The 27,481-nt window shown below is 49.6% G+C and overlaps 1 protein-coding gene across 1 annotated transcript in view; it reads right to left on the reverse strand.

Annotated features, from left to right (window-relative positions):
* ZBTB7C (zinc finger and BTB domain containing 7C) overlaps positions 1-17,920 on the reverse strand; it is a 39,270-nt gene extending 21,350 nt beyond the window's left edge. The window contains exon 1 of the mRNA XM_059492432.1: positions 17,795-17,920. Within this exon, the coding sequence (XP_059348415.1) occupies positions 17,795-17,883 (89 nt within the window). The 5' untranslated portion in view covers positions 17,884-17,920. The remainder of the gene's footprint in view (positions 1-17,794) is intronic.
* Between the last annotated feature and the right edge of the window lie 9,561 nt (positions 17,921-27,481).

Raw genomic sequence — 27,481 nt, forward strand, 5'->3', positions numbered from 1 at the left:
AGGAGAAAGGTACCTCAGATTGGTCTATTTAACTCTGGCATAACTCAAAATATTCTATTCCTGCTCAGCTCTCATGAGAGCCCTTGCAGCCTCATTGGTTTGTAATTGCCACTTCAATCCTGGAGCTCTGAACACGCAAGCTACTGTGCTATGGCTGGGGTGGAAGAGTTCCCACATAGACATGAGGTGGATTTTGGAGAGGTGTGTTCATGGAAGGTGCCTCTGCAGAGCATCTCATCCTGCCATGGCAATCCAGCTTGCAAAGACACAGCCCCTCCAGCACCACCACCCCATCATCTGAACCATGGGCAGAATGATAGTCCTGGGCTTGTACGGTGGTGTCACAGTCAAACCCAACACAGGATGAAAATTCAGGACCCTGGCTCAGAGAAGAGACCAAGCAGACACAGATGTTACCTGTGAGTGTCTCCCCTGAGTCACCTGCAGGCCCTGCCCCATCAGAGAGGGGAGCTGGGCAGAGTGGGTGAATGTTGCATCTCTCCATCCTTTGCTGCCCCAAAGAGGAGCTTCACGAGATGCTGCACCCATGGAAACAAGAGGTGATGGCTTTAAATGGAAAGACTGGAGATTCAGACTGGCTAGGAGGAAGAAACTCTTATGATGAAGGTGGCAAACATGCACAGAGGTTGCCCAGAGAAGCTGTGGCTGCCCCATCCCTGGAAACATTCAAGTCCATGTTGGACAGGACTTGGAGCAACCCAGTTTAGTGGAAGCTGTCCCGGACCAGGGCAGGGGGCTGGAATGAGATGACCTTCAAAAGTCACTTCTCCCCAAGCCATCTGATGACTCTGTGGTCCCATGACCATTTTTTCTGCAAGCCAATATTTTCCTGACCATGCTGAAGCCCCAGTGAGATGTATCACATCCCTAACTCTTGAGCTGGGCATTTCTAGTGGAAATACTGCCAGGTTTCAGCACAGGATGGTCAGGGAAAGGGGATGAGTCTTTCATCCAGACTTTTTATATGTAAACCAGCCATCTAATGAGCTCTCTGAAGACCACAGGTAATATATGGGCATAACCTTAGAGCATGGCCCAAGCACCAAATATCCAGAGGTAACTCCCTGTCTTCCAGGGATGATTTAATCCAGCTCTCAAGGTTACAGAGCAATTTAACTGAAGATGTGGGGTCAGATTCAGATTTCATTTGTATCTCAGCTCCTTCTGAGTGCCAAGTCCCTGGTTTCTCTGCCAAGCTGGTTGCAAGCTAAACAGCAGCTGAGTCCTCAGCTCAGCCCTCAGCTCCTGCAAAGCCTCACCCGCCTGAGCAATCCGTGCGATCCGGCGGGGCCCACCCATGCCCAGCTTGGTAAATATAGCCAAAGCTGGTGGAGAACCAACAGAAAAAAAAAAACATTTGAACTCTCCCTGGAAGAAGGAAAAGAAAAATATCCACTGCTTAGATGTTTCTCTCAAACACATGGAAAAAAAATAATTCTGAAAGTCAGTGGGATTAATTATTTTAACCAATGCTTCTGCAAGCAAGAAGGGGGTCTGTGGGATCAGGTCCCTCAGCAGGCAAGTCCTGTGTCCCAGCTGACTCTTTGCACGTGCCAACTCACAGTCTGATCTGATTTAAACCAGCTGAGTTGTAAATGAGGCTTATAATGGAATTGGCAAATGACCCTTCAATACAGCATCACAAGCTGACAGCACTCAAAAATAACCAGGGGTCGAGTCAGGACTCAGCTCTCGGCCAAGGGTGAGGGCAGGATCTGGGATGCATTGTGCCACAGGCTACCAAACACCCCAAGAAAGCAGGGAAAACTCCCAGCCTCTCCCCTCTTCAGAGGGGTGACCCTTCCAAATCAACAACAAAACAAAAAAACAAAACAGGGAAAAGGAGGGGAAAAGGCAGCCCTGACATGCAGAGAGAGACAGTCTCGCCTGTTTGTGTTGGCCTACGCTGAACTCCAGGCAGTTTCCAACTGGAACCCAGAAATGCTGATGGTGTTTGGAGTCTGTCTGCATCCCTCCCATGACGTGCAGGATGATGGGCTAGGATGTTGGTATTTTTTTTTTCCCCTAACAACTATATTTACTGTTACATTTTGAACTCTCCATGCTGTCATTACAATGTCAGATGAAATTACATGTGTGATAACCATAACATTGACACATGCACAAGTTCACAGAGGCTTTACAAGGAAACAGCTTCAAGGGAAGAGGGAAGCTGCTCACATGTCTCAACTCAAAGGGGATGTCCAAAGGAGTCATTGAATTACAGGGCACTGCCTACAGCCTCAACTTGGCCTTGCTGGAACTGAATTACATTTTTCGGGGGCTTTTCTGGGTAAAATGTATTCTTATTTATCCTGGTGTAATTCTGATTGACTCCTGGGGTTTAACTGATCTTGTTCTGGATGTGCACCAGCACAAAGAGGATCAGGACATTACACTGGTCTGCAGGACAGACTGAGTAGAGTGATCTGAATTTCACTGGGATACACTTTGTACTCTGGTGCTGGAGCCACCATAGAAGTCACAAATCCTAGAATGGTTTGGAGGGACCTTGAAGTTCACCCAGTTCCAAGCCCCTGCCATGGGCAGGGAGACCTTCCCCTAGACCAGGCTGCTCCAGGCCCCAACCAACATGATCTGGAGCACTTCCAGGGATGGGATATGGGAGTGCAGAATGAAGATAGCTATACCACTGAAAAACCATCTTTTACCAAGATGATCCACTTTCACACATTTGCCCCTACAGAGCATTACAAGCCTGAGGAGGGATGCTTTTTTCTGATCCAAGATGTGCTACAGCCATGAGAAAGGATCCCCAGCTTCTCATCCACTACTAGGCCAGAGGTAACTACTCTACAAAGCTCAGCCTTTAAGGTGTTAAGAAAATCCCAATTTCTGCTAGGAAAAAAGCAGCAATCAGATTTCTTCCAACCTGCTATGGGCAGCTGGGTGAAAAGAACTTGGCTGGTGCTCCTGGAATATGGATCCAGCAGCAAACTCCAGAAGAGAGGCTTATCTTCCAGTGGCACAGCTGGGTGCATAAGGCAACATCTGTACAGCTCTGACTGCATCTGCTCAGGGGGAAATGGTACAAGTCTGACTAGGCTGGTCCAGTTAAAGTGCTACAACTTCCAGAGAAAATGCTACAGATCAACCTTGCAGTGCATTGTGACATATTGAGACAGACTGAGAGAGCTGGGGATGTTTGGCCTGGAGAAGAGAAGGCTCCAGGGACACCTCAGAGCCCCTGCCAGGGCCTCCAGGGGCTCCAGGAGAGCTGCACAGCCCCTGGGGACAAGGCAGGCAGGGACAGCACCCAGGCAATGGCTCCCACGGCCAGAGGGCAGGCACAGATTTTGGCACATTGGGAATTAGGAATTGCTGGCTGGGAGGGTGGGCAGGCCCTGGCCCAGGGCAGCTGTGGCTGCCCCTGGATCCCTGGCAGTGCCCCAGGCCAGGCTGGATGGGGCTTGGAGCAGCCTGGGACAGTGGAAGGTGTCCCGCCCCATGGCAGAGGGGGTGGAATCAGATCCCCTTTAATGACATTTCCCTCCCAAATTCTTCAGTGATATGCACACCACTGGATGTTTTGGCTCTCAGCTCTTACAGAGATTATCTTATGGAGCTGCTTTGCTCTTGCTTTCTTACACCAAAAAAAAGAAAAAAAAAACAAATAAAACTCTAAAAACATTTGTCTAACACAACAGCAACACCAAGGGCTTATGGGCTGGAAGGGGGTACTGCACGTGTGTGGGGAGCACATGTCTGCTTCTTTGTCCTCTTCCCAGGGTGCAGGTTTGATTCACCTACTGAGCAAAGGAATGGAGGATGCTCTGGGTGTGTGTTTGTGGTTGGGCAATGTTCTGAAGGGCAACAGCATGCATGTGGAGCCACTCACACTACCCTAGGACCTACTTTTTGTCCTGGGTGGGAAAATATCAGCGTTTCACCTCACTTTGCCTGCCATCACACTGTGCTTTGCATCTCCCTCCACAGCACAAATACAACAGCCTCTGGTTAAATATATCGTAATGATGACTCTCTAGAAGAGGAAAGGTAAGGGGCTACAATAAAACCAGACACTTGGAAGCATCTACCTGTCCATTCCCCTGCCCCATCTCCCACCTGTGGATCTCCCTGACCTACCTGATGTTGTCCCACCACATGAACAGAACACTCCTTTGCAGCACATCAATTTCTACCCTCCCCTGTTTGTCCACAAAGACACACGACCAAGAGGGGTGTGGATACTATCTCTTGCATAGTTCTAAACGTACAGATATGTATATTTTTGTTCACCCAGTCCTTCCCAGGGATGGGCAGGAGCCCAGCAGCTTGCTCACACCACACTTCAAAGCCGCGCACCAGCGCTGGATGAAACACCAGCACCGCCGCACGCCAGGGACTTTCTTTTTTCTAAGCCAGCTCTTCAAAATATTTATAAAGGCACTTAAGCCCCGTTTTGACCACTGCCTGTGTTTGCAAGCCCTGCCCTGGGACTCATGTTGGGTCGCGGGGAGTTCCGCTGGCATTGCTGGCATACCTGAGGAGAGGCAGAGGCGCTGGCTCCGAACAAAGCCCCGAGTGATTGCAGAGCTGTGCCCTCCGCCGGGCACAATTATGGTTAGAGAAAACCCTTGTTTATAGCAGGATCCTTCCAGCCGGGGGAAAAAAGGGATTTAATTACAAGGGAACGGCGCTGTGGGCGTGTGCACGAGCGCGGCCAAGAGCTGCTGGGCTGCTCCCCCTGCCCAGGTGGCTGCTGGTGGGTCCAGCTTCTGTGGAGGGTAAAAAAAGGGAAAAAGGGGGATTTGGAGTCTCCCTCTGTGGTTACTAAAGGCTGAGCATTGAATCAGGGGAGGCAAAGCATGGAGAATTAAAAAGATTCTTGTCTCACCGGGTCAGGAGCAACGGGAAGGGGATTAAAGGAGGTGGATGGCCAAATTACCCACAGCTTTTCTCTTTCCTTTTTCCCCGAGTCATGGCCTTGAACACAGGCTCCCTCAGGTAGGTCATGAGACTCACAGAGTGGTTTGGGATGGAAGAGACTTTAAAAATCACCAAGTGACACCCCCCTGCCATGGGCAGGGACACATTCCACTATCACAGGTTGCTCCAAGCCCAGTCCAACCTCACCTTGGACACTTCCAGGGATCCAGGGACAGCCACAGCAGCTCTGGGAACCCTGTGCCAGGGCTCCACCAGCCTCACAGAAAAGCATTTCTTCCCAAAGTCCAATCTCATCCTGCCTCCTGCCAGTTTTAAGCCATTCCCCCTTGTCCTATCACTATCTGCCCATCTGAAAAGTTGCCTTCCATTCCTTTTTTATAATCTCCTTGTAAATAGTGGAAGGCTGAGGTCTGAGAAGGGTTTAGTTTCAACTCCCTTTTCCAAATGGTATTGTAGAATCAGAGCTCAATGTGAGCTGCTGACATTTTACACACAGAGATGGACTACAGGACATGGTAAGCCCAGGGGCTGAATCCTTGTTAAAAAAAAAACACCTTTAGATGAAAAGGTGCAATCCTGTTGGACACCCAGAGCTCCTCAGTGCTATGTTAGCCAAGGTACATGCTCATCAAATGCATGCAGCAGAGAATATTTTTGTAGCCCTGTCTTTTCTGCCACCAATTTTAAGGAACAGAGTGCGGTTTCCTCTCCTGTGTTTCTCATATTTTGCTTAAAAATAAAATTTGAACCTAAATCAAACCAAACAGTTTCTTGCCCAAGGTGGTAAAAAAAAAAAAAAAAAAAGCCTCTTCTATGGTGAACCCTTCAGGAAAAGGGAATATAAATCCCCCTGTGGTTGTGTTCCCCCAGCAGCACTCAGAAAAGCCCCCAAAAGCCAGTGCAAAATTTGCAGTGGGTCCTTCCTACCTCTGCACATGACTTCTGGGAAACACATAAAACATCTACCAGAGCACAGTCTGATTTATACTTGGAGCAGGGCACCTTTAATGGCAGCAGGAGTGCGGGTGTAAATCTCCAGGCACGGAAAAATCCGATGCACAGCCCCAGCCCTTGGATCCACTCTGCTCCGAATGCCACTGAATAAAAATGAGCCTTTATGGCAAAAAAAGACGTACATGTCCTTCTGCTGGGTAGGAGAGATTTCTAAGGGTGCAGTGCTATAAATAATGATTCAAGCCAGTTTGCAAATGCCTTGTGCAGCCCAGGATGAGACACTGAGCAGGTATTGAGAACACCACAAAAATGACCAGGAGGATGGAGCCCCTCTGCTCTGGAGCCAGCCTGGCCCAGCTGGGGCTGTTCAGCTGCACCAGAGAAGCTCCAGGGACACCTCAGAGCCCCTGCCAGGGCCTCCAGGGGCTCCAGGAGAGCTGCACAGCCCCTGGGGACAAGGCAGGCAGGGACAGCACCCAGGCAATGGCTCCCACTGCCAGAGGGCAGGCACAGATTTTGGCACATTGGGAATTAGGAATTGCTGGCTGGGAGGGTGGGCAGGCCCTGGCCCAGGGTGCCCAGAGCAGCTGTGGCTGCCCCTGGATCCCTGGCAGTGCCCCAGGCCAGGCTGGATGGGGCTGGGAGCAGCCTGGGACAGTGGAAGGTGTCCCTGCACATGGCAGGGGGTGGCACTGGATCACCTTTAAAAGCCCCTTCCAATCCAAACCATTGCTTGATCCATGGAGACCCAGTGGGTTGAACCAGAAGTGGAGGCTGTCGTGCCCTCTCATCCATCACTGCTTCCCAAAACTGAAAGCCAGCAGAGCCAGGAACAGTTTGTGTCACATGTCCCCAGGATGTGCCCATCCCTCCACCATGCCACCCTACACACAGAGGGAGATGCACCCCAACGCTGCCTCCTCTCCCTGCCCTCTGCACAGGGGGTGATGGGGACAGCTCCTGTGTGAATGGGGACAATGCCACATGCACTCATCTGCCATGCAGGCAACACAGCCCTCAGATCTTATGGCCACCCTGCCTTCAGAACAACACAAAAATCCATTAATATCCTCGGGAGCAAACAGGGATGGGCAGTGGAACTCATGGTTGCCTCCACAGTCCAGTTTAGCAATTCTCACTATTGCCAACTCCTGCTGTTCAGACAGTGTCTGCCCTGTCTGCAGAGCAGAAACACACCCCCAAGAACCCTGTTCAAGTCCTAAAATACTTCTTTCTCCTTTGACCTTCACCAAGGGCAGACTGGACCTCTACTCTTTAGGTGCATTTGAGGGTGAAGGCATTGGAGGAAGACCCATGTGAGAACAAAGAGGAGACTGCTTCTGGAAAACCATGCTGAAATTAGAAAATTAAATAAACAGCCAGTGCTAAAAGAGAAAACTCCTGCCATAAAGTAGATTTTGAGGGGGGGTGGTGAAAGGAAAGAAATGGCTGTGCACTGTCCTGCTTTGCTAAACAGGCAGATGGGACCTGTATTTCTCTTCTGAAACTTTAATGGAAGGATATGATTCTGCTGCAAGCATATTTTATATGCCTGGCGATTAAAGAGGAAGGAAAGGGCATAATTTATAGAATTGTGAAACACAGAGGATAGCTTTCTGGCTGCAGTGTTTCTTTATTTTCTTGTTATTCCTCTTATTCTTCCTTTTTGCTCTAGGCTTCTGAAAGGTGATAGATGGGCAGCAGTGGAGACTGAAATCTTCCCATTATATTCACAGGGCAGGCACTGAATCAGCAACCACAGTGGCTACATGAGCTGCACCTCCTCTGAACAAGCCTGAGATCAAAAAATACAAGTGTTTCTGTGTGTCCTTATCCTTTCTACAGTGCTTTCCAGCTCCTACAGTTACCTAACCTCTCTGCAGTTAGCAGGGCTTCAGTCTTTCAAAGAAGAAATTTGAGCCTTGCTTGGTTCTTGATGTAGATGGGAACACGACATGGCCAAGCTCTTGCCCCATCTGATCCTCCAGATCCTGCATTTTTATGGACAACCTGCCAAACTCTGCCAAGACCCTGGCATTTCCCATCCATCCCACCTCAGAGGAAGCAATTTGTCCAGAGAAACCCACGTTTGTCCAGAGAGATACCTTGTAGACAAAGACCTGGTGGCCAAGAAGGCGTCCAGGACTCAGGTCCTTGCACTGAAGATGGCCAGGCACACACTCAGCTGAATAACAAAAGTGATCCTCAGAGGTCGAGGGAAGAGAACCTTCAGGTCCATCCATCACTTATGAGACCACAGCTGGAGGGGCTGTGTCCACTCTGGAGTCTCCAGAGAGACACTGCCATTGTGGAGGCACCAAGATGGTCAGGGAGCAGGAGCACACGAGGGGAGAAGAGAGTTTTGTTCAGCCCAGAGAAGAGAGAATGAAGGTGGAATCTAATTTTTTTCATCTACCTACCTAGGGTGAAACTATAGAGAAGAAGGAGTCAGACTGGTCTCAGAGCACAGGAAGCCAGGGGAAGCAGTTTCAGCACAGCAAGTTTATATCAGACATAAGAAAAACATTTCTTAGTAAGAGGCTGGTCAAACCTTGAACCATGCAGCCAGAGAAATTCTGAGCTTTGTATCCCTGGAGATGCTCAAAACTCAACCACACAAAGGCACGAGCCTGACTGAGAGGTGGAAGTTGGATCAGGAGTTTTCAAAGGCTCTTTCCACCAAAACCATTCCCTGACTCTGTGCTCCAGTTGTGCAGACAGGGAGCCAAGGCACAGAGCAGATGAAATAGCACAACCACAGGTATGCAGGCAACCTGCACCTGAGGCCACATCTCCACAGAGCAACCTAAAGCCCTACCCTCACTGCTTTTGAACATATCAAACCCATCACCACAGTCATGCCTGTGTGTGCTGGGCTTTCTGGGGTCATCTGCTTCCCTGGTAGAAGCCTGAGCTTCTCCTGCTGCAAACTTCTTTGGATTTTTAATTTTTTTTTTTCAACTTCGGGGCAAATTCAGCAACTCATCTTTCTGCTAAGACTGTCAGTGAAAGCGTCAACTGCAAGGCTGGTTCCTGTGATGTGGAACCATGCCCACCAAGACTTGGACCAGCACTGTGCAGCCCATTTCACATCAGCCACCATCCAGCCCACACTTGGCAGAGGACTGAAGACAGTATCAGCCATGCCTGCATGACTCCTGGCGCTGGGCCACTTCTCTCCAGCCCTCTGAGCAGCCAGGATATAAATCTTGCTCTTCTTTCACTAGTCTTTGCTGTGACAACACAATCACTTGGCTGCCCATGCCAGCTCTCCTTGGGTGTTTGTCAGGGATGCGTCAGTGGAAAAATGAACTCTGCGCCCTGGCGAGGAGGGGGAGCAGCTCCTCAGGGAGCCAACCACTGCTGCCCTTTCTCAGCTCACACATTTGCTGCAGGAGGAGTGCGAGTCCTGGTGAAATCACTGTGAATATTTACCTCCACCAGGAGCAAATCCATATTCCTCCCTCCCGGTGAATAAGCAGGAAGACCTTGCCCAGATAAATGCAGGGTGAGAGCTTGGCTTCCCCTCCAGAACCAGTACTCCCATGCCTAAATATCTCCATGAAATCTCTGTGTGTGTGCATGTGTACACATCCTTTGTTCAGAGCTGTATTTGCTCTTTAGAAAGAAGACTACTTGTCCCATTGAAGCCAGAAAGAAGGAAGAAATTCTTTACACTGAGGGTGGTGAGGCCCTGGCACAGGTTTCCCCAGAGCAGCTGTGGCTGACCCTGGAGCCCTGAAAAAGGTCAAGGCCAGGTTGGACAGGGCTTAAAGCAACCTGGGATAGGGGAAGATGCCCCTGACCACGGTAGGCGGTTGAACTAGATGAGCTTTAAAAGTGCCTTTCAAACCAATCTATGATTCTGTGATAGGTCAGCCGAGTCCTCCTGTTCACCCCAGGAATGCTCCAACTCCTGGCAAAACAGAGAAAAACATTCCCTGAAGTTGTAAAACTGAGACTCTCCAGCAATTCTTACATATAACCTAAACACTGTCTGAAACCTCTTTAATTGAATCACACCTAACTCTGTGAATGGCAGAGTCTGGTCAGGGGATGCAGGACCCCGCTGCGTGCTGGGCAGTGTGGGAATGTACAACCCTACAGTCCCCTGCAGGGACACCACGGGGCCAGCAGAGAAGCCAGAGGGGATGGACAAGATGTGGATTCAGCTCAGGAAGCTCACACAGCTACAAGGCCATAAGCACGGGAGGGTGGAGCCCTACTTCTGTCCAGAGAGAGGGAAGGGAGCCCGTCCCCTGCTGAAAGCTGTGGGTGGACGTATTGCACTTGGCCAGCCAGAAGATTAAGGCAGGTCCCCTAATTGAACATTTCCCAATGGGAGGGAGACAAAAAAAAAGCAATTTGAGGGGTGGAAAGGGCGCAGGTAAAACATCATCTGGAGAGAACGGGGTGGGCAGGAGAGGCTCCTCACAGAGAGGGGTGAGATGAAGGCCTGTGGGGCAGAGGAGGATGCTGGCTGCACCAGCCGCTGCGCGCTTCAAACACGGCGAGCAGATAACACATGGATTCATGGAGCAGGGTGGGAGGAGGTGAAGGAAGCGGGCAGGAGAGAAGATTACAGGAGCGCAGGGAACAACAAAGAGGAGGGAAACGGAGAAGGAAAAAATTATGCAGGGCCTTGAAGGTCAAAAGAGTCAACTTCAAAAGGATTCGTTAAAGACATAGAGCAAATGCCTTTATATTAAATTATTTAGTTTTCACACAAATCTAAATAGTATATGGGGGGAGGGGTGGAGGGATTGCCTCCCAACACTCCATTTGGCGCAGAGGGAAGACAAAGTGGAAGGATGATAAGAGAAGTCTGGGACTCTTTGTTTTTCTAATGGACGAGACAGGGCTGGAGTTGGCAAGACCCCCTTGCAAAGGATACAGGGTGAAGTGGAGGAGGCTTTTCAGGAGAGGAACAATGGGAGTGAGCACAACTTCTTCTTTCTGGAACTGAAAAATGCTAAAAATTGACTTGCTCAGCCTGAAAACAAAATGTTTTCCTAAATTCCAGGCATCTGTTTAATCAAAAACACAGCAAATGTTGAGTTAAACAAATCATGCCGCCTGTGAGAGTCAAGACTTTCACTCTGTAGATGCTGAAATGAAACGCTTCCATTTTTTCACAATTCCACCATTAATCTGACAAAACTGACCCAGACGCAGAGCAGTTCTTTTGTCATCAAACCTTCACTTTGTACTGAAGCGTATTTAGCTGAATTATCTCTCCCCACTGTACTTAAGGAAGCTAAAGTGAAGTACAAAGCCAGAAGAGTCGGCTCCTCTATCCTGGGGCGTTCAACCAATCGGCAGAGTTAAAATCACTGACAAGCTATGGCAAGCTAATGTCAGTAAAATGGTACCCAACAGGAGGTTTGAAGCCAGCACAGTGAGCTCTACAATAAGTTCCAGTCCTTTAAACACCACGTTTAAGTAAAATATTACAGCAGGTCATGTTTTAAAGCAGACAGAGCAGGTGAGAAAATCACTTCGGACCCATGAGGATCCTCTTGGAGGAGAACAGACGTTCTGCCTTTTTCATCTCCCTGCCTTAATCACCACCACTTTCCTACTGACTGCCTGTGCTTCGTTCCACTCCACACCACTTTTTCCATGTGCTCATCCAGCAGTGGATGGCATCAGGGACTTGTGTCACTGAGGCAAAGACATGGTGCAGATACACCAAGTATTTGCAGGGCCACCACAGGGCCCAACGAGGTGGCAACCACTCACTCTGGAAAAAACACAGGAAGAAAGTGACTTGGTGAAGGCCATGAGGCAAGTCAGTAGAGGAGCCAAGAGTGGAAATCTTGCCATCCTGTTTTTGCCCACCTGTATCCCAAGTGTTTAGTACTTTCCTCTGTTCAGTTTTGACCTTACGAGTTCCCTTAACCTTCTCCTGGCAGTTTCCTAATGGGCAAATAAATCTCTGGAGAGTATCTTAAATTCTTTTTTATCACAGACTGTATCAGTGTGATAATAAGATCAGCCTTCAGACTCCCCATTAAGTCACAGAAGGTGTGGTCATCAGTCATGCTTTTTCCAGACTTAATTGCCAGACAGACACTTTAAGTGGAAAGTCCACCTAATGAGCCCAATCATTAAAACATCTCTGGTTTCTATTTGAGATGGAAAATTATATTACCCTAATAAGGGGGTTGCATCTTTGCCCCCCTATTCAATCATGCAGCACAGGAAAGGTGAGACTTCTCTGCAAGTTTGCCTTGGATGTGTTTCATTTAAATACGGCCCCCTGCTTCAGGCAAGAGAAAGTAATAAAACTCTTCACAGAAGGAAAGCTGGGTGGTTGGAGAAGTGGGAGCAACCTAAAGGTGAGCAAAGGAGTCAGCACTGATGGGTGTCACCACTGACACCAGGGACGCTCCTAAGAGCTGTCCAGGTGGAAGAGACACCACAGTGGCTGTGCAAGGGTGGAGAAGATGTGACATTTATGGGGTGTTCTGCTACAAAAGGCAATATGGGGATGTACCCAGTGGGCTCTTGACTGTGACACTTCTTTCCTAAACAGTTTGAAAGAAATGGCTCTGTTTGAAGAAGGAATTGGTTGTGTTGGTCACCCTCAGGACCTGCACCATGTGGGAGAAGCAGCTGGGCAGCTGCCAGGAGTTTGGGAAACTGAGGTGGAGCAGCTCACTGATTCAAAAGCCCTCACACAGGGCATCTCCAGCCCAAAACAGGGATCAGGCGGCAAGCCCACTGCAAAGGGGTAATCCTCTCCTGCCCCATCCACTTCTGACCAGAAATACTTTCCCACCTCTCCATCTCCCACCCCTCCTCATCACGGAAAGCTTTGCCTAGGTAAACGCCGTCTGCGAGCTCAGCCTAGGTAAGACCAGCGCAATATAAATTCCTGGTGGTCTTCAGCCACGCCAGACACCTTTGGTTAGAAGCCATCAGGCCCATGGAGGTGCCCCAGTTGGCTCACTCCCACCCCAAAGCAACGGCAGTGAGAGCTGCTCCGCAGGGAATCCCAGCGGGAAGCCCGGGCAAGCCTCAGTTCCATCCAGCGCGGCTTTGCCAGGTGCTGGGAGCGCTGGCTCAGAGCGATCCCTAATAAAAACAAAAGAGGCACGGAAGGGCGTGTTCCCTTTGGGTAATAATACATCTTGGAGCTGCACGGTGAGGCAAAGACAGCGCCACACCCTCAGCCACCCCAAGGGTGTGGGCATTATACAATGATTCGCCCACGCCCAGAGCCTCCGACAACAATTCACATCCAGCGCCGCACACGGATCAGTAAATACCGAATCTCCAACCAGGAAACGACGGCTTCTTCCATGTGCACGGAGGAAAAAAAGCCAAACCAAAGATGTGTCTTAACATGAACACCTCCCCAGGCAGATCCGCAACGCTGTTGCACACAGTATTTTCTGCCCTTCCCCTAGAACGGGCCAGCAAAGTCAGTGGCATTCACATTTTGAGTTATATTAAGCATCAATTTTGGAGTTTTTTCATCATTTCCCTCTTAAAGAGAAAAAAAAAAAAAACCAAACAACAAACAAACCAACAAACAGAGGTGATGGGCCTATTTAAATGCATAATTACATTTTGATAACAACAAAGTCGTGCGAGGCACTTAATAGATAATAAAACGACAAGATCTCATCACACCCAAGCTTATTTTCACAGCTGTAAATCTACTTCTGGTAAAGTTGCCGGGAAAAGATTTTACTATTGAGTAATAATGGAAACAAAATAGCACTTATTAAAGGGAAATGGGAGCAAGAACTCATCAGATGTTGAAAGACAACAGAGAAAATCAGTTTGTTATTAGGAGACAGGAGAAATAACACTGTTCTGTTGGTCTGAGATATCGGCAGCGAGATGTGTTGGTTATTAACAGAGATCCCACTTTTTTTTTTCCTCTAAACCACAGTGCATTTGCTGTGATGCTCACGAAAACAGCAATTAAAGATGCAGCTCTGGGGTTGCACCTCCAGGAAAAGCAAAAAAAGCATCAAAATGAAAGTGCCTCCAGACCTATGCCTAATAATTTCTGAAGTCAGGAAATTCAAGTTGTTTTTCCAACATAATTTATGTTTTCCAACATAAATCCACCTGATTATTAAAAAAAAAAAAAAAAAAAAGAGATGATGACTGCAATAAATGTACTTTCTGAGTGATCCCAGGAAAAAGGCAGTGGCTTTGAGTCTGTAGGAAGGATGGAGCCAGTAGAGTTAGTGTGTACCTGCCTAAAAAAGGGAGGCTCAAAGCCTTCCTGGGGCCAGGTGGTGCTCCCAGGGAGGAAAGGTTGTTGCAATATTAATGAGGGAGAAGATGGGACCACCAGGGACAAATGAAATATATATATTCCTGGCTGGCACAGCAGACACAGTTCGGGTAGCTCAGGAACAAGGGGGTCATGCTGGACCGTGGCTACTTACCCTCAGGGCAGCCAACTGGGGCAGATCAGGAGATGTTTGTACAGATAATAAAACTCCTGCTCCAATTTCTGAATCCTGAGAGGGGGCTGGAGAAAAGATGGATTTTAATTCTCCAGCTGCAGCACTGAATAACAGGAGTGAGGCATAGCCCTACCAGTGCACATACAAGCAAAGAAATAAAAATACCGAATATTATTGTTTACTGATGGTGGCTCGGAGCATGTTCAGATCTGACTAAGTTTCTACTGGGCAAGGTTTTATTATCATTATTATTATTACTATTACTACTACTATGACAATTACTGTTATTATTACTCTTGCTATTAATTGCAGTGACCATTTAAACTGCACCATAGTCTTACAGCTACAGTCTGGATGCTCATTCCCTGAAAGGCACTGTGTGAGTGAGACCAAGGAAGGAATAATACATTCCTAAATGTGGTCCAAAGAAACAGTGGGAGAAAAAAAGAGATTGCCTGTTTTGTGCAGAAGAGGAACAGAAAGACTTGATGATTTGCAAAGGCCATGGATGAAGCCCTTGGCAGAGCCAAAATTTGATGTTAGCTTTTACAAATCCCAACTCAGCCCTCTGTCTAGACCATCAGCCTGAACTAGCTCTCATCTAAGGCTCAGCTTTATTCAAGGATAGAGGCAGCCTAAAGCTCAGAGGGCTTCAGGTCAGGGCCATCGCATGGGTTGTGATGGGGACAAAGTTTTCTTAGCAGAGGCGCTGTGACAGGACAAGGGATTAACTAAAGAAGAGGAGATTTGGATTACGTATGAGAGAGTTTTTCATAACCAGCATGGTGACACCCTTGCACAGGTTCCCCAAAGCAGCTGTGGCTGCCCCTGGATCCCTGGAAGTGTCCAAGGCCAGCCTGGATGGGCTTGGAGCAACTTGGGATAGTGAAAGGTCTCCCTGCCCATGGCAGGGTCTCCCAACCCAAACCATTGAGTGAATCCCATGTGCCAGGTGGTTGCCATGTGCTGAACTTCGAGCCCACACCCCGTGGTTGTTGGCACCAGCCCAGCAGGCAGGTGGCTCAGCCCATCCCTGGCAGTGTTTTGGCACCTGGCAAAGCCAGAGGATGTTCAAGTGCACCAGGACAGAGTAAATCACCCAAAGGGAGCCGGGATGGGCAAGGTTTGTGCTGGTGGCATCACTCAGCACCTCCACAGTTCAGCTGGGATTTTCACTGGGTAAAACCAAAATGGTGTGGGCATGAAAGAAGAGTGAGATTCCAGGGAAAAACAGGGATAATCAGAGAAGCTGGGAATGACAGCTTGTCCCATCTACCACCCAGCCTGGCAGGGTGCTGGGGAAAGGGCACGACAGGGAGGCTTTTGCATGCAAGCAGGGATACTAAAAAAATAATTACCAACAAAGTGAGGCTTTAAAAAATATAAACAGTTTTGGGGAACAAACACAAATGGCGTGCAAGCTAAAAATAAGCAGCAGAAAGTGAAAAAAGGGATTAAAGGAGCCCGAAAGAAATAGCGAACAGCAAATTGCAGGGAATTGTTCGGCAAACAATAAAATGCTCCTCGCCATCTCCCTGCAAAAGGCAGATGGTACTGGGAGAAAGCAACCCCCGACAAATGATAGCTGCAAAAGGGGTGAAGGAGGAGGGGGAGAAAATTTCAGACCTGGCAGATTTGTTAAGTGGTAATTTTCCCTCTGTCTGTGCAGAAGACAAAGGGGAGGGAAAGCTCCCCAAGACAGGGATTGTATTTCACTCCGCGGTTGAGAAGGCTTTCGAGTGTCTGTAGATAGCGGCAAGAAATGGTCCTAAAAAGATTAGAGCTCTTAAGGTAGGGCAAAATACTATATCCAGACAACACACTCGAGTTTTAATGACAGTGGGGAGAGAATTGAGTGAACCATTGTCTGCTGCCTCTAGGAAACCAAAAACTTAATTTGAAACAGCACAGGCTCAAGCTGGACTTTTCTCACAGAAAAGCTTTACTCCTGCCCTCTAAGCATCACTTTGTATCCTTGGCACATATTTTTCATTCATCTTTTTTCCCATAGCCAACACAAGCTTAAGAAGGGCCTTCTGCATTTTCAGAGTGATTTGGGTGGCTTGGCATTGAGCGTCCCCCTGTCTGGAGTGCACCTCTTCTCCCTGTATCCCTCCTGCCAGGCCATTAACCATGTCTATGGATACCAACCTGATGGATGAAGAAGGAAAGTGACTTCCCAGAGATGCACAGGAAATGTGCTGGAAAAGAAATTCACCCTAGGTTTCCCAAATCTCAATCCCCAGATATCCCCTGCCCTTCCTAACCATAATTCCACTATGGGCTTGCTAAGTGGGTGCAAATCAGCAGAGCTTCCCTACAACCCATTTTACACTGGGACCAAGACCAAGCATCACATCCAGCCTTAAATCATAGAACTGCAGAATCGTTTAGGTTGGAAAAGCCCTTTAAGATCATCAGGTCTAAGTGCTAACCCAGCGTGGCCAAGGCCACCCCTGCATTTTGCCTAGGTTGGGATTTCTGTGCCTCCCCAAAAAAAGGGGCTGATTGCTATGATCCCACAGTGCCAACAAGCCCCTTGGGAATTACCAGGACTCCCCTGGCACTGCCTGGCTGTGGACAAGGACAAAGCAGGGCAGTGCTCTGCTCCCAGCCTCACGACTGTGAATTCCAGGGCACAGCACTGTCATCCCCACGGCCCCATCTCCAGCAGGTGACACTGAGGTGGCTCTGCCATCCCCCATCCCAACTCCAGCATCCCCCAGCCAGAGACTTTCGCTGCAGGGAGACCCCCCTGACCTTGCCTGGGGCTCTGTTGCTAAGAATAAGCCACAGAGGGCCGCGCTGTGCTGGCGCGCGGTGGGATAATTGCAGGGAAGCTGCTGCTGTAGCCCAGCGACCGCAGTAATTGGGCACGGGCCATCCTGCAGCCAGGTTTCCCATGCTATTATCCCCTTATTAATAGAAACCAAATCTACCTTTGCAGAGGCAGCACTGCGAGCCTGGAATTATGCGGTGTGGGGCTGCAGGGAGGCACCCGCGGCATCTCTGCAACAGCCTCAGCCCTTTGCCACACGAGGGGTGGGTCCTGGCATCATCCACAGGATGCTCCCGCCCAAGTCGTGGCAAAATCCCAGCCACAGAGACCCAAGGTCCCCTGTGGTCATTGGAAAGGTGAATGTTAGACTCAGCCACACGATGGTTGCCCTCACAAAGGCAGGCGAGCGAGATTTGTTCTATTAACTAATTAATCCCAGCAGCATCCCTCCAAGGTATGGCAGGGAGTATTAATTTCATCGCCCAAGGAGGAAAGCTGAAGGTCAAAAAGGCTTGAATTTCTCCTTGCCCACCTGGATGGGGTATGGTGGGGGCCACAAGCTGAGCATTCATGGATTTAGAGCTGGAAAACAATGCACAACACCTTGGCTGGAATGGCCCTGCCAGGGTACAACAGGATGTAAAATGTGAAAGAGGCAGAAGTGACAGCATCATTTTAAGGAGAATCAACTCACAATGCCAGGGCTCTCTTTGCTGGAATACCTGGAAGCAAAGTTCTGATTTCTGGGACATCCAAGGACAAGGTGGAAGTCTCTGCAGGCATTTCCTGGATTCCATGTCAGTGTGATCACATGGCTTTCCATGGTGAGAACTAACACAGGTACTTCTCCCTGCCTTATTCCAGGCTAACTTCCTCTGTGAAGCTCCACTTGGAAACAGTAATGAATAAAATGTGTGCCCAATCATGACATTTTCCCTGCCCAGAAAGCAGGAAGCAAGGTGTGAGGTGTGACTCAGGATTAAAGCTGGAAAGTATATTAAGTGCCTCTATCCAAAATGCAATCAACAATGAATAGAGTAAGGTTTGGCACATTTATTTTTTTTGCATGGAAGTTTATTAAGGTCTTCAGGGCCACCTGAATCTTATCTCAAATCTGAGATTTGCTTTGAAACTTACAAAGTGAAGGTCTGGAGCAAGTGATGAGGAGCAGCTGAGGGAGCTGGGCGGGGGCTGAGCCTGGAGCAAAGGAGGCTCAGGGGGGCCCTTGTGGCTCTGCACAGCTCCTGACAGGAGGGGACAGCCGGGGGGGAACAGGGACAGGAGCAGAGGGAACGGCCTCAAGCAGAGCCAGGGGGTGGTTTGGGTTGGAAATTAGGGAGAATTTCTTCATGGAAAGTACTGTCCAGTCATTACATGGACTGCCCAGGGCAGTGGTGGAGTCCCCATCCCTGCAGGGATTTAAAAGCCCTATGGATGTGGCACCTGGGGACGTGGGTCAGCGGTGGCCTTGGCTGTGTTGGGGGCATAGTTGGACTTGATGGTCTTGAAAGGCTTTTCCAACTTGAACAACTCCATGTTTCTATGATTCCCCAGTGAGGCTCACTTCTGCCTCCCCCAGCTTTCACAGCAGGCAAAGCCCAGCAGATGATCTCCTACAGAACAATCTTAACCATGAATGCCAATAAACTCAAGACTGACACAAGGAATTATCAACCCAGAGTATTTCCATGCTTCCCTTTCTCTCCACCTCTTCTTCACCCAGCTTTTTAGCATTTCTCATTTCAGCAATTAATCCCAGCCTTTCTGAAGAGGCTGAATCCTACAAGCTTGAAATCATGTCAACACAGAGCCGAATCAGCGCAGATGTGCCAGGGAGCAATGCAGTGGGTTTTTCCTTCCCCTGAAACTCAGGACTGCTTCTGCTCAGTGCTGTGGTGCTCTGCAGACTGGGAATGTCAGGAGTCTTCCCCATATGGCAAATGAAAAGTCACCCTGGGAAGATTAAAGCAGAGAGAGAAGACCTGGGTTGCCTTTTGCATTTTTCAGCCCTTCTCCATCCCTTTGTGAAAGGCTGGCGCTGTTAAGCAACTATGTAAGAGATGTGAGGAGTCAGGGGAAATAAATAATACATAGATGTTGAAGTGTGTTGCCAAGGCCAGCTCCAGGATGGATCTGTACCCTCTGGACAGCTGCCTGCTCCTGCCCTGGAGAGATGTCACTGGGAGGGAAATGGAGCTCCTGAGCACGACGCTGCTCCAGAGTGATGCGTCAGAAAACCTTGTGGGTGACAGAAACTGTAATTGCTGTGCTTAAACTTCACTGGCCCATTGCACCCCTGTGAAACCCAGCTTTGCTGCTGATTTCAGCAGAAGAGGGAAGGATGTGCCCCTACCAGGGCAGCTGGTAGGGATCCCTCTCCCCAAAGCCTGAGCAGAGGGCTCCTTGTGCCCCTGGGGCCTTGTGGATGTTCTGGTTTCCATGAGGACCTGAGCAGCATTCTCCATCCTCCCCAACACCAGCCCAAACCAGGTACAGCCTGAAAAAAAAGGGAATCTTAGACCCAGTGTGTTCTTGGGGTTCAGGGCAGCAGTGTCTTGTGTGCAGAGGCTGCAGAGACCCCAAGGGAGCTACACTGCATCCCCCCAGCCCAACCCCAAGTCCTTATTTCAACAGCAGCTTGGCCACATCTGCCTCTATTTTTCACAGCAAGAGCTCTATGGGTCTGTAGGAGTAAGAGATAACATATTTGGTACTCCATAACTGGAATGCAAAATACAAGGTACATGGTGTGGCTGGATGCAGCCAAGACCATGATGTGAGGCGCCCTGGCTCGTAACACGGGGAGCTGTCTGTGCCAATGGTGCCAGCAGCCCACTGGAAGGGGCCCTGTCCCCAGCCTGTCCTCTCCACGGGCTGGGAGGTGAGGCACCACCCCTGGAGCAGGATGCCTGTCCCTCAGCAGTGACACAGAAGCATCCAGCCCTGAGGCACAGGGACACCGGGAGGTGCTGGCAGGTGATGCTGAGGAGTGCAGTCACTGGGGTGGCAGCTTCCAACCCTGCTGTGATGGAGAAATCCAGGCACACCCCTGCCACACTGCTGCTGCCTGGGAAAAGCCACAATACCTCCAGCAAAGCACTCTGCAAGCCACTGACTCCCCTCTCCTCTCCTGTGCCTGCTGCAGAGGGCAGCTGGAGGGGCTAAGGAGACAGTACAGAGGGAGGGATGCGGCAGGCACTCCTAAAATAAGGTGCACACAGACAGTCTAATGTCTCTGCATACCCCCCCCCCTGCCCCCAACACACGTCTGCCAAGACCAGAACTGGCTGCAAAGATTGAGGATGTTTTTTGAGAAATATTAGCTGTAGCTGTTTGCACGCATTGGCCTTACAAAGGGTCTGGGAGAAGAGGGGGGGAAATAGTCTTCCTGTTTAGCACAAAAATATAGGTAACAATTATGAGGCAATAATTGATTCATCCGATAGTTTATTAACTGGAGTTGGGGTGTGCAAGTGACAGGCTCTGCAGCCAGCCTTTCATGTGACACGTTATTAAAGGCTCTTTTTCTGGCTCCGAAAGGCAGTGGCTGGAAGATCAAAGGTCAGACATTTCAAGAAGTAAATTGGTTTAATGTGGCTGCAGATAGCCTCACAAAAACCTAATAAATATGCAGTGAAATGTAAGGAGAGAAAATTGTGGACAAGAGAGACAATTACTTTGAAACCAGGATAAGAGCAGCGCAGGCTCAAATTAATCAGTGTTCAGGCTCCTTCTCTCTGTCTCAGGATTTAGTATTCAGAGCAGGAGCCCAGCTGATGGTGGGATGTGAGCAGGGAGCATTGGTACCCAACACCAGAGCCTGCTGGGGGAAGATGCTCAAATCCAATCCGCAGCTGGGCTGGTGCTGAGTGCCCACCTTTGTTTTCCAGGGACACTGAGACCCACCGCAAAGGATGTTAGTGAGCACCACAAGACAGATTAGCAGTCCATGGCTAAAAATTCTCCTAAGAGGACAGCCTAGCAGAGCTGGGAATGTTCAGCCTGGAGAAGAGAAGGCTCCAGGGCCTCCAGGGGCTCCAGGAGAGCTGCACAGCCCCTGGGGACAAGGCAGGCAGGGACAGCACCCAGGCAATGGCTCCCACGGCCAGAGGGCAGGCACAGATTTTGGCACATTGGGAATTAGGAATGGCTGGCTGGGAGGGTGGGCAGGCCCTGGCCCAGGGTGCCCAGAGCAGCTGTGGCTGCCCCTGGATCCCTGGCAGTGCCCCAGGCCAGGCTGGATGGGGCTGGGAGCAGCCTGGGACAGTGGGAGGTGTCTGTGTCCCTGTCCTGGGGGAGGTTGAAAGTAGCTAATTTTGAAGGTCCCTTCCGAACAACTGTTCTGTGTTTGTATGATTTCATTTTATGGTCCTGTGGGGAGCCCTTGGTGCGCCCAAATAGGTTCATGGCAGCACTGGAACATCAACTCACAGCCCAAACCCCATTGTCCATGGCTAAAAAATGAACACAGAAGGGCTTAATTAAAAAAAGTGTTGCTTAAAGCTCATCTCAATTTTTGCTTGATCTCGTGATATTTTCATAAATTTGCATCACTTATTTTTAAACTCCAGATAGTGATATCTGAATTATCTGGGGTTTTTATGTTTGGGTTTCATGAAATGCTTTAACTCTAACAACCTCTAAACACTCACAACACAGGATTTCTTTGCTAAAATGTCACAGGTTTGCTTTTTTAATTACAGGTGAGAAAACACCCACTCCAGCTCTTTAATCTGGAGAGGGACTTCCCACATGAAAACAAAGCATGATATTCCCAGCAGGGCTGGAAAACAGGAGGACAGGGAACCAATCCATGGAACAAAATGCCTGGTACCCCTTGGACAAGCAGATGAGGGTAGAACCTCTTTGTATTCCCTGTGCTGGTGACCTCCCCCAGCTGAGTCACTGTGATCCACCGGGGTTTGCTACAGCCCCAGCAGACAGATGGACAGGGTGGCCTGTGATTCAGCAGTGCCAAGCCTCACCTGCTCACCCTCACAGGACCTCACAGGCACCTAAAGGTTGGGACCCAAGGGCTAAGCCACTCAGCAGAATCACAGAATCATTCAGGCTGAAAAAGCCTGCTGATTCCAACCATTCATTCCCCCAGCACAGCCCAGCCCAACACTGACCCACGTCCCCAGGTGCCACAGCCACAGAGCTTTTCAATCCTCTCCAGGGATGGGGCATGCCACCACTGCCCTGGGCAGCTGTGCCAATCCCTGACCACCCATTCCATCAAGAAACTTTCCCAATATCCACCCTGAGCCTGCCCATGGCCCAGCCTGAGGCCGTTCCCTCTGCTCCTGTCCCTGTTCCCTGGAGCACAGCCCGACCCCCCCGGCTGTCCCCTCCTGTCAGGAGCTGTGCAGAGCCACAAGGGCCCCCTGAGCCTCCTTTGCTCCAGGCTCAGCCCCTGCCCAGCTCCCTCAGCTGCTTCTCATCAGACCTGTGCTCCTGACCCCCACTGCCCTTCCTAGGACATGTCCTGCATCATCAGCCACGTTCCCCATAGCTGGACCATGGATGAAGGGGATCCCTCTGCCCTCCACATCCCCTCTGCCCAGAATGAAGCTGCACCCACACCTCGTGAGAGGCCCTGGGGATGAGGCAGAGAGGGACAGCTGGTGCCACCTGTGTCCTGCTGGCCCGCCCTTCACGGGTCAGCAACAAGGAGAACTGATGGGACCTCTGCCTCTGCAGCCCACACAGGCAGCTCTTGCCCTGAGTTATCTGCGTGTGTATTGCTCTGCCATAAATCAGGAGCCCTGACGCTGTAATTTGTATCTGGGGAACCTGGAGCAATTACAAAATCAGCCCAAACACCATTTGTTTCACAAGATTTTGCCCTTAGTTAGCACTGTCGTTCTGCTTTAATTGCACTGTAATTAATTGCAACAAAACTGTTTGGAAAGTGCATGTGCACAGTGGAAAGGCTGGAATATTGCAACCTGACTCCTCTGTTGCAGCCACAAGCATAAAATCTGCCATCCTCTTTCCACACAAAACTTCAAAAAAGTTCACTTTACCACCTTTTATCCACAGGATCTCCAAGACCTCTCATTCCAGACCAAGACTCATGGAATGCAACTACTGGGTTACTTTACATCCACGGAAATCAAGGCTCAGAGGAGTTAATCTCTTTAATTTCTCTTCAGACGTGACTAAGAGGGTATAAATTGCCCAAAGTAAACCAGGCCCTGTCCAGGAAGTAAATCACAGCCCTGCAACACTCAGAGGTTCTCATGTTCCCTTGCAGCTCCCAAAGCCACCCAGCACCTTGAAAAGGCTGGGATCTGCCTCCTGCCCCTGGAGGAGGTTGCCTCATCCATGAATTCCACATGAAGCAAAAGATCTCCCTAAAGACAGACAGCAGTGAGAGTTGGAAGTGATGATGTCCCATCCCTGGAAGTGTCCAAGGCCACACTGGACAGGGCTTTGAACAATCTGGGGTAGGGGAAGGTGTCCCAGCCTACTTCAGGTGTGTGGGAATAGATGATCTTAGAAGTCACTTCCCACTCAAATCATTCTACAACAAAGGAAAGCAATTCTGATCAACTTCTTTCACAATCCATTCCTCCTTAGCATCCAGATGTGGCACAGAGGGACTAATCCCAGCTGAGGTGGGCTTCCAGAGTTTTTGGTTATGGATGTTGGGCAATTTTCAGAATGAGAGATGTTCCCTCCCAGCTGGCACTCGGTCTGTCAGCACAGACAGCAACAGCAGCCACTTGGAAATGAGAAGCCACCAAATCCACCTGCAGCTGCCTTGAGTCTCATCCCCTGAATGATTATTTCTGTGAAGGGAAGGCAGCTGCACCAGGAGTCTGCACCCCTGCAAGGCTGGGAGAAGATCTGGAGGGACACTGGAGACAGGAGGCAGGGATGAGCTGATGCGGCTCATCCCCTCTGACACCCCTCAGTGAGGGGCTGGGACAGTGACCTGCTGCTAAGGCAGGAGGGGACATCTCCCATTTTGAGAATGCCCAACATCCCTAACAACAAACTCTTGGGTTTTTTTAAGCCTAACAGACTCGCAGAAAAACAAATGCTCTTGCTTTTCCTCCCTCTTTGCTGTTTTCTTTTTCCTTCTCTCTCCTCTCCTCTCCTCTCCTCTCCTCTCCTCTCCTCTCCTCTCCTCTCCTCTCCTCTCCTCTCCTCTCCTCTCCTCTCCTCTCCTCTCCTCTCCTCTCCTCTCCTCTCCTCTCCTCTCCTCTCCTCTCCTCTCCTCTCCTCTCCTCTCCTCTCCTCTCCTCTCCTCTCCTCTCCTCTCCTCTCCTCTCCTCTCCTCTCCTCTCCCTTCTCTCTTCCCTCCCAGAGCCACATGGTGGAGAAAGGGCCCACATTTTGCATGAAGGCAGCAGTGTCAGCACAGGGTGTCATGGATCCACCTCTCCAGCAGCCCACCTGGCACTGTGGTGTGACACATATAGAAATTCCATGGCAGAGGCAAGGATGCACCTGCTTGGAGGAGCTCATGGCAATGGGAGTCACCCAGGGCCTGGGCAGGCAGCAGCAAGGGGTCCAAAGGAACAGCAAAAAGATTGGGATTATCCCAGCAGCAGTAGCTCTGGAAGATCCAGCTGATCTAGGAGACCTCCCAGGCACATGCCTAGAGAGCCTGGGGTTTGGCTGAGGATCTGCTCCATCAGCTTCAACTCACCTTGGCAAAAGGTGCCCAGATACCATGGTGACGGGCTCGGCAGGGATAAACACTGAACATGGGTGTGGGTTGTTTGCATAGTTAGGAAGCTGGCTGGTCTCCATCCCTCCACCCTGCCTCCTCCCAGCAGTGCCAGGACCTCAATCCAAAGTGGTCTCCTTCCTCCTCCTGGGCTGGCTCATCCTCAGGCAACACGGAGGCACTTCCCAAACTGGTTTCCTGCTAGGCAGGGCAGGGTGGGGGACAGCGGTGCTGGGCTGCTGCCTCTGCCTGGGAGGTGGAAGTCATTTGATGGTCCCAACATCTGCCTGAACCCACATGGAGACAGCGCAGAGATTTCTTGGTGTGGACATTCCCTCCTCCTCCTCTTCTGCAGCTGCCAAGAACATCAAGTCCCTTGCAAAACCAACAGCTGGGATACAGCAGCCTTCACCCTCCTCAAAAAAAAAACCACTCAGGACCACCACACACCCATCCCTCAGATGCAAGGGCATCTTTTTGAGGAACAGGGAAGAAGGCAATCCAAGAGCAGCGAGAAATAAATCTGTAATTAAGGCAAGCTGCTCACACGAGTGATACTTGAGACTTACGCAGACCTGTGAGCAAAGTTGCCATCAGGCACGCAGCTCCTCTCAGGCTTCCAGTAAGGAATAAAAAAGCTCTGACTAATATAAAGAGGCCTCCAAATCATACTTGGCAGAAGCATCCCAGCCTCAGATCCCCTCCCTCTATTCATCACTAAAGCTTTCTCAGGCAAAGGAAAATAAACCGTGCAGCTACCTCAATGACCTGACCTGCAGCAGGGTGCAGCTGGGTGCTGGCTGCCCCTTCTCCAACATTAAATCACAATGTAACACCATACACGCATATTATGTTAATTTTTACATTGTATGTAAATTTATAATAGGTACTATACACAAAAAGATACATTATAAAGGTGTATATATCTATAAATATATTATATATTGTGTTTATAGAATATATATATATATATATATATATATATGAAAAATAATACAAATGTTAAGGGGAATAATGACACACAGATGAGACCCATCTTGATTCCGTATTCCCATCTCCATCTTGCCAGGAAGGCAGGGACACTGGCAGGAGCAGGGATGAGTCCTCCCATCACTGCCTGCTTTTCCAATATCATCCACACACTCCATTTATTGTCCACACACTCAATAATATAATATTTCTCTGCGGTCCGAGATCCTTCACCTTTTCTAATTTCTTCCAAGTGTACAAATGCATTCCGCCAGGGACACTTAATGGGAAAAAGACCAGGACTATGAACTGGGCAGGGAAGACTCCAGTTTTGAAACTATTTTAATAACTTGTTATTTAATTAAGAGCAATAGCTCTGAAATTATGTCAGTGAAACTTGCTACTTATTTATTAATTAGAGGAGGAATTTCAAAGGAGGCTACGGGAGTTAGGTGCTGGACAGCCCCGGGCTTGCTGGAAAATCCCAGGTTTCTCCAGCTAATGCTTGCTCAGTGCTCAAACACGCTGGGTCTGACTCCTCACTGCCTGGCACCTGAAGTAAACAGTGTCAAGCACAGGCAAAAAGTGAGTGTTAAACGCTGCCTGTTCTGGATCAGGGGTTTGGAAAGTCCTTGCTGCAGTGGTGGGAGTGATGGAAAGCATTGGAAGACCAAGGAGAGACCACAGAGCATCTCCTTTACCTTCTGAGACGTCCCAGGAGTCTTGCTGGGCTGTCCTGGTGTGGATACATCAGGATATGTGCTGAGAAGCCTGTGAAAGGTTTCTTCTCTGATATGGGGTGCTAGAGGTGAGGAAGGCACAAAGGGTTGCCCATGCCCGTGGTACCACTCCCTGCAAACAGCTCTCGGACAGACCCAGCAACACCAAAATCCTCCCAGGAGGAGAAACCCCTCTCTGATTCCACTCCCTCCAAGCAGAGGGAAGGAAAAAGCCCAATTCCATCCCCTAAACATTGCACCTGAGTGAACTGGAGGGGGGTTCACGTCCCCCTTCTGAGGGCAGAAGAGGCTGCGGGTCCGGCTCGGCCGCGCTGAGCGTTCCCGTCCACCCAGCAGCGCCGGGATGGCCGAGCGCCGGTTCCTCCTCCGCTGGGCACATTCCTCCCCTCCTGTTCTCATTCAGCCCAACCTTAAACAAAACCACCGCTATGTTTTTATCCGCGGTGCAGATCTGGGAATTGCCTGCATGGGGTCAGGGGAGCTGGAGAGGGGATTTGTGCTGCTGAAACTGAGCTTCATCTCCAGAAGGAGCTGTTAAAAATGTAAGCGCTTAGCTAGGTGCAGCACGCTGCCCTGCTGCATCCCGTTTGCCAGTGAAGAAGCAAAAAGTTCCCCAGTTTGACTGAGATTTACACCCAAATTCTAAATATGGGGTCTCCAGATAAAGGAGCTGGGGCGTCCCCGTGCAAGCCCCACTTGCAGCACGGGCAGTGTGGAGCAGGTCAGCTTGAGCCGGGCTTAACCCTGCACCAAGCATCAGCCTCCTCCCGACCACGCTTCCCAGAATGTATTTAATCACAATTTTTCTGCCAGCATTAAATCTTCCAAGACATTTTAACTACTCAAGACAAGAATGGGATTTTTTTTCTCGCAAGTTTTCCGCAAAGAACAACTTAAACAGAAACTCCTTCAACACAAATACTAACAAACAAGTATTAAAAATATATAATAGAATATTATCTTGTATAATTTTAGATATATATTTCTA

The sequence above is a fragment of the Ammospiza nelsoni genome, chromosome Z, assembly GCF_027579445.1.
Source record: "Ammospiza nelsoni isolate bAmmNel1 chromosome Z, bAmmNel1.pri, whole genome shotgun sequence".
NCBI classification, from domain to species: Eukaryota; Metazoa; Chordata; class Aves; order Passeriformes; family Passerellidae; genus Ammospiza; species Ammospiza nelsoni.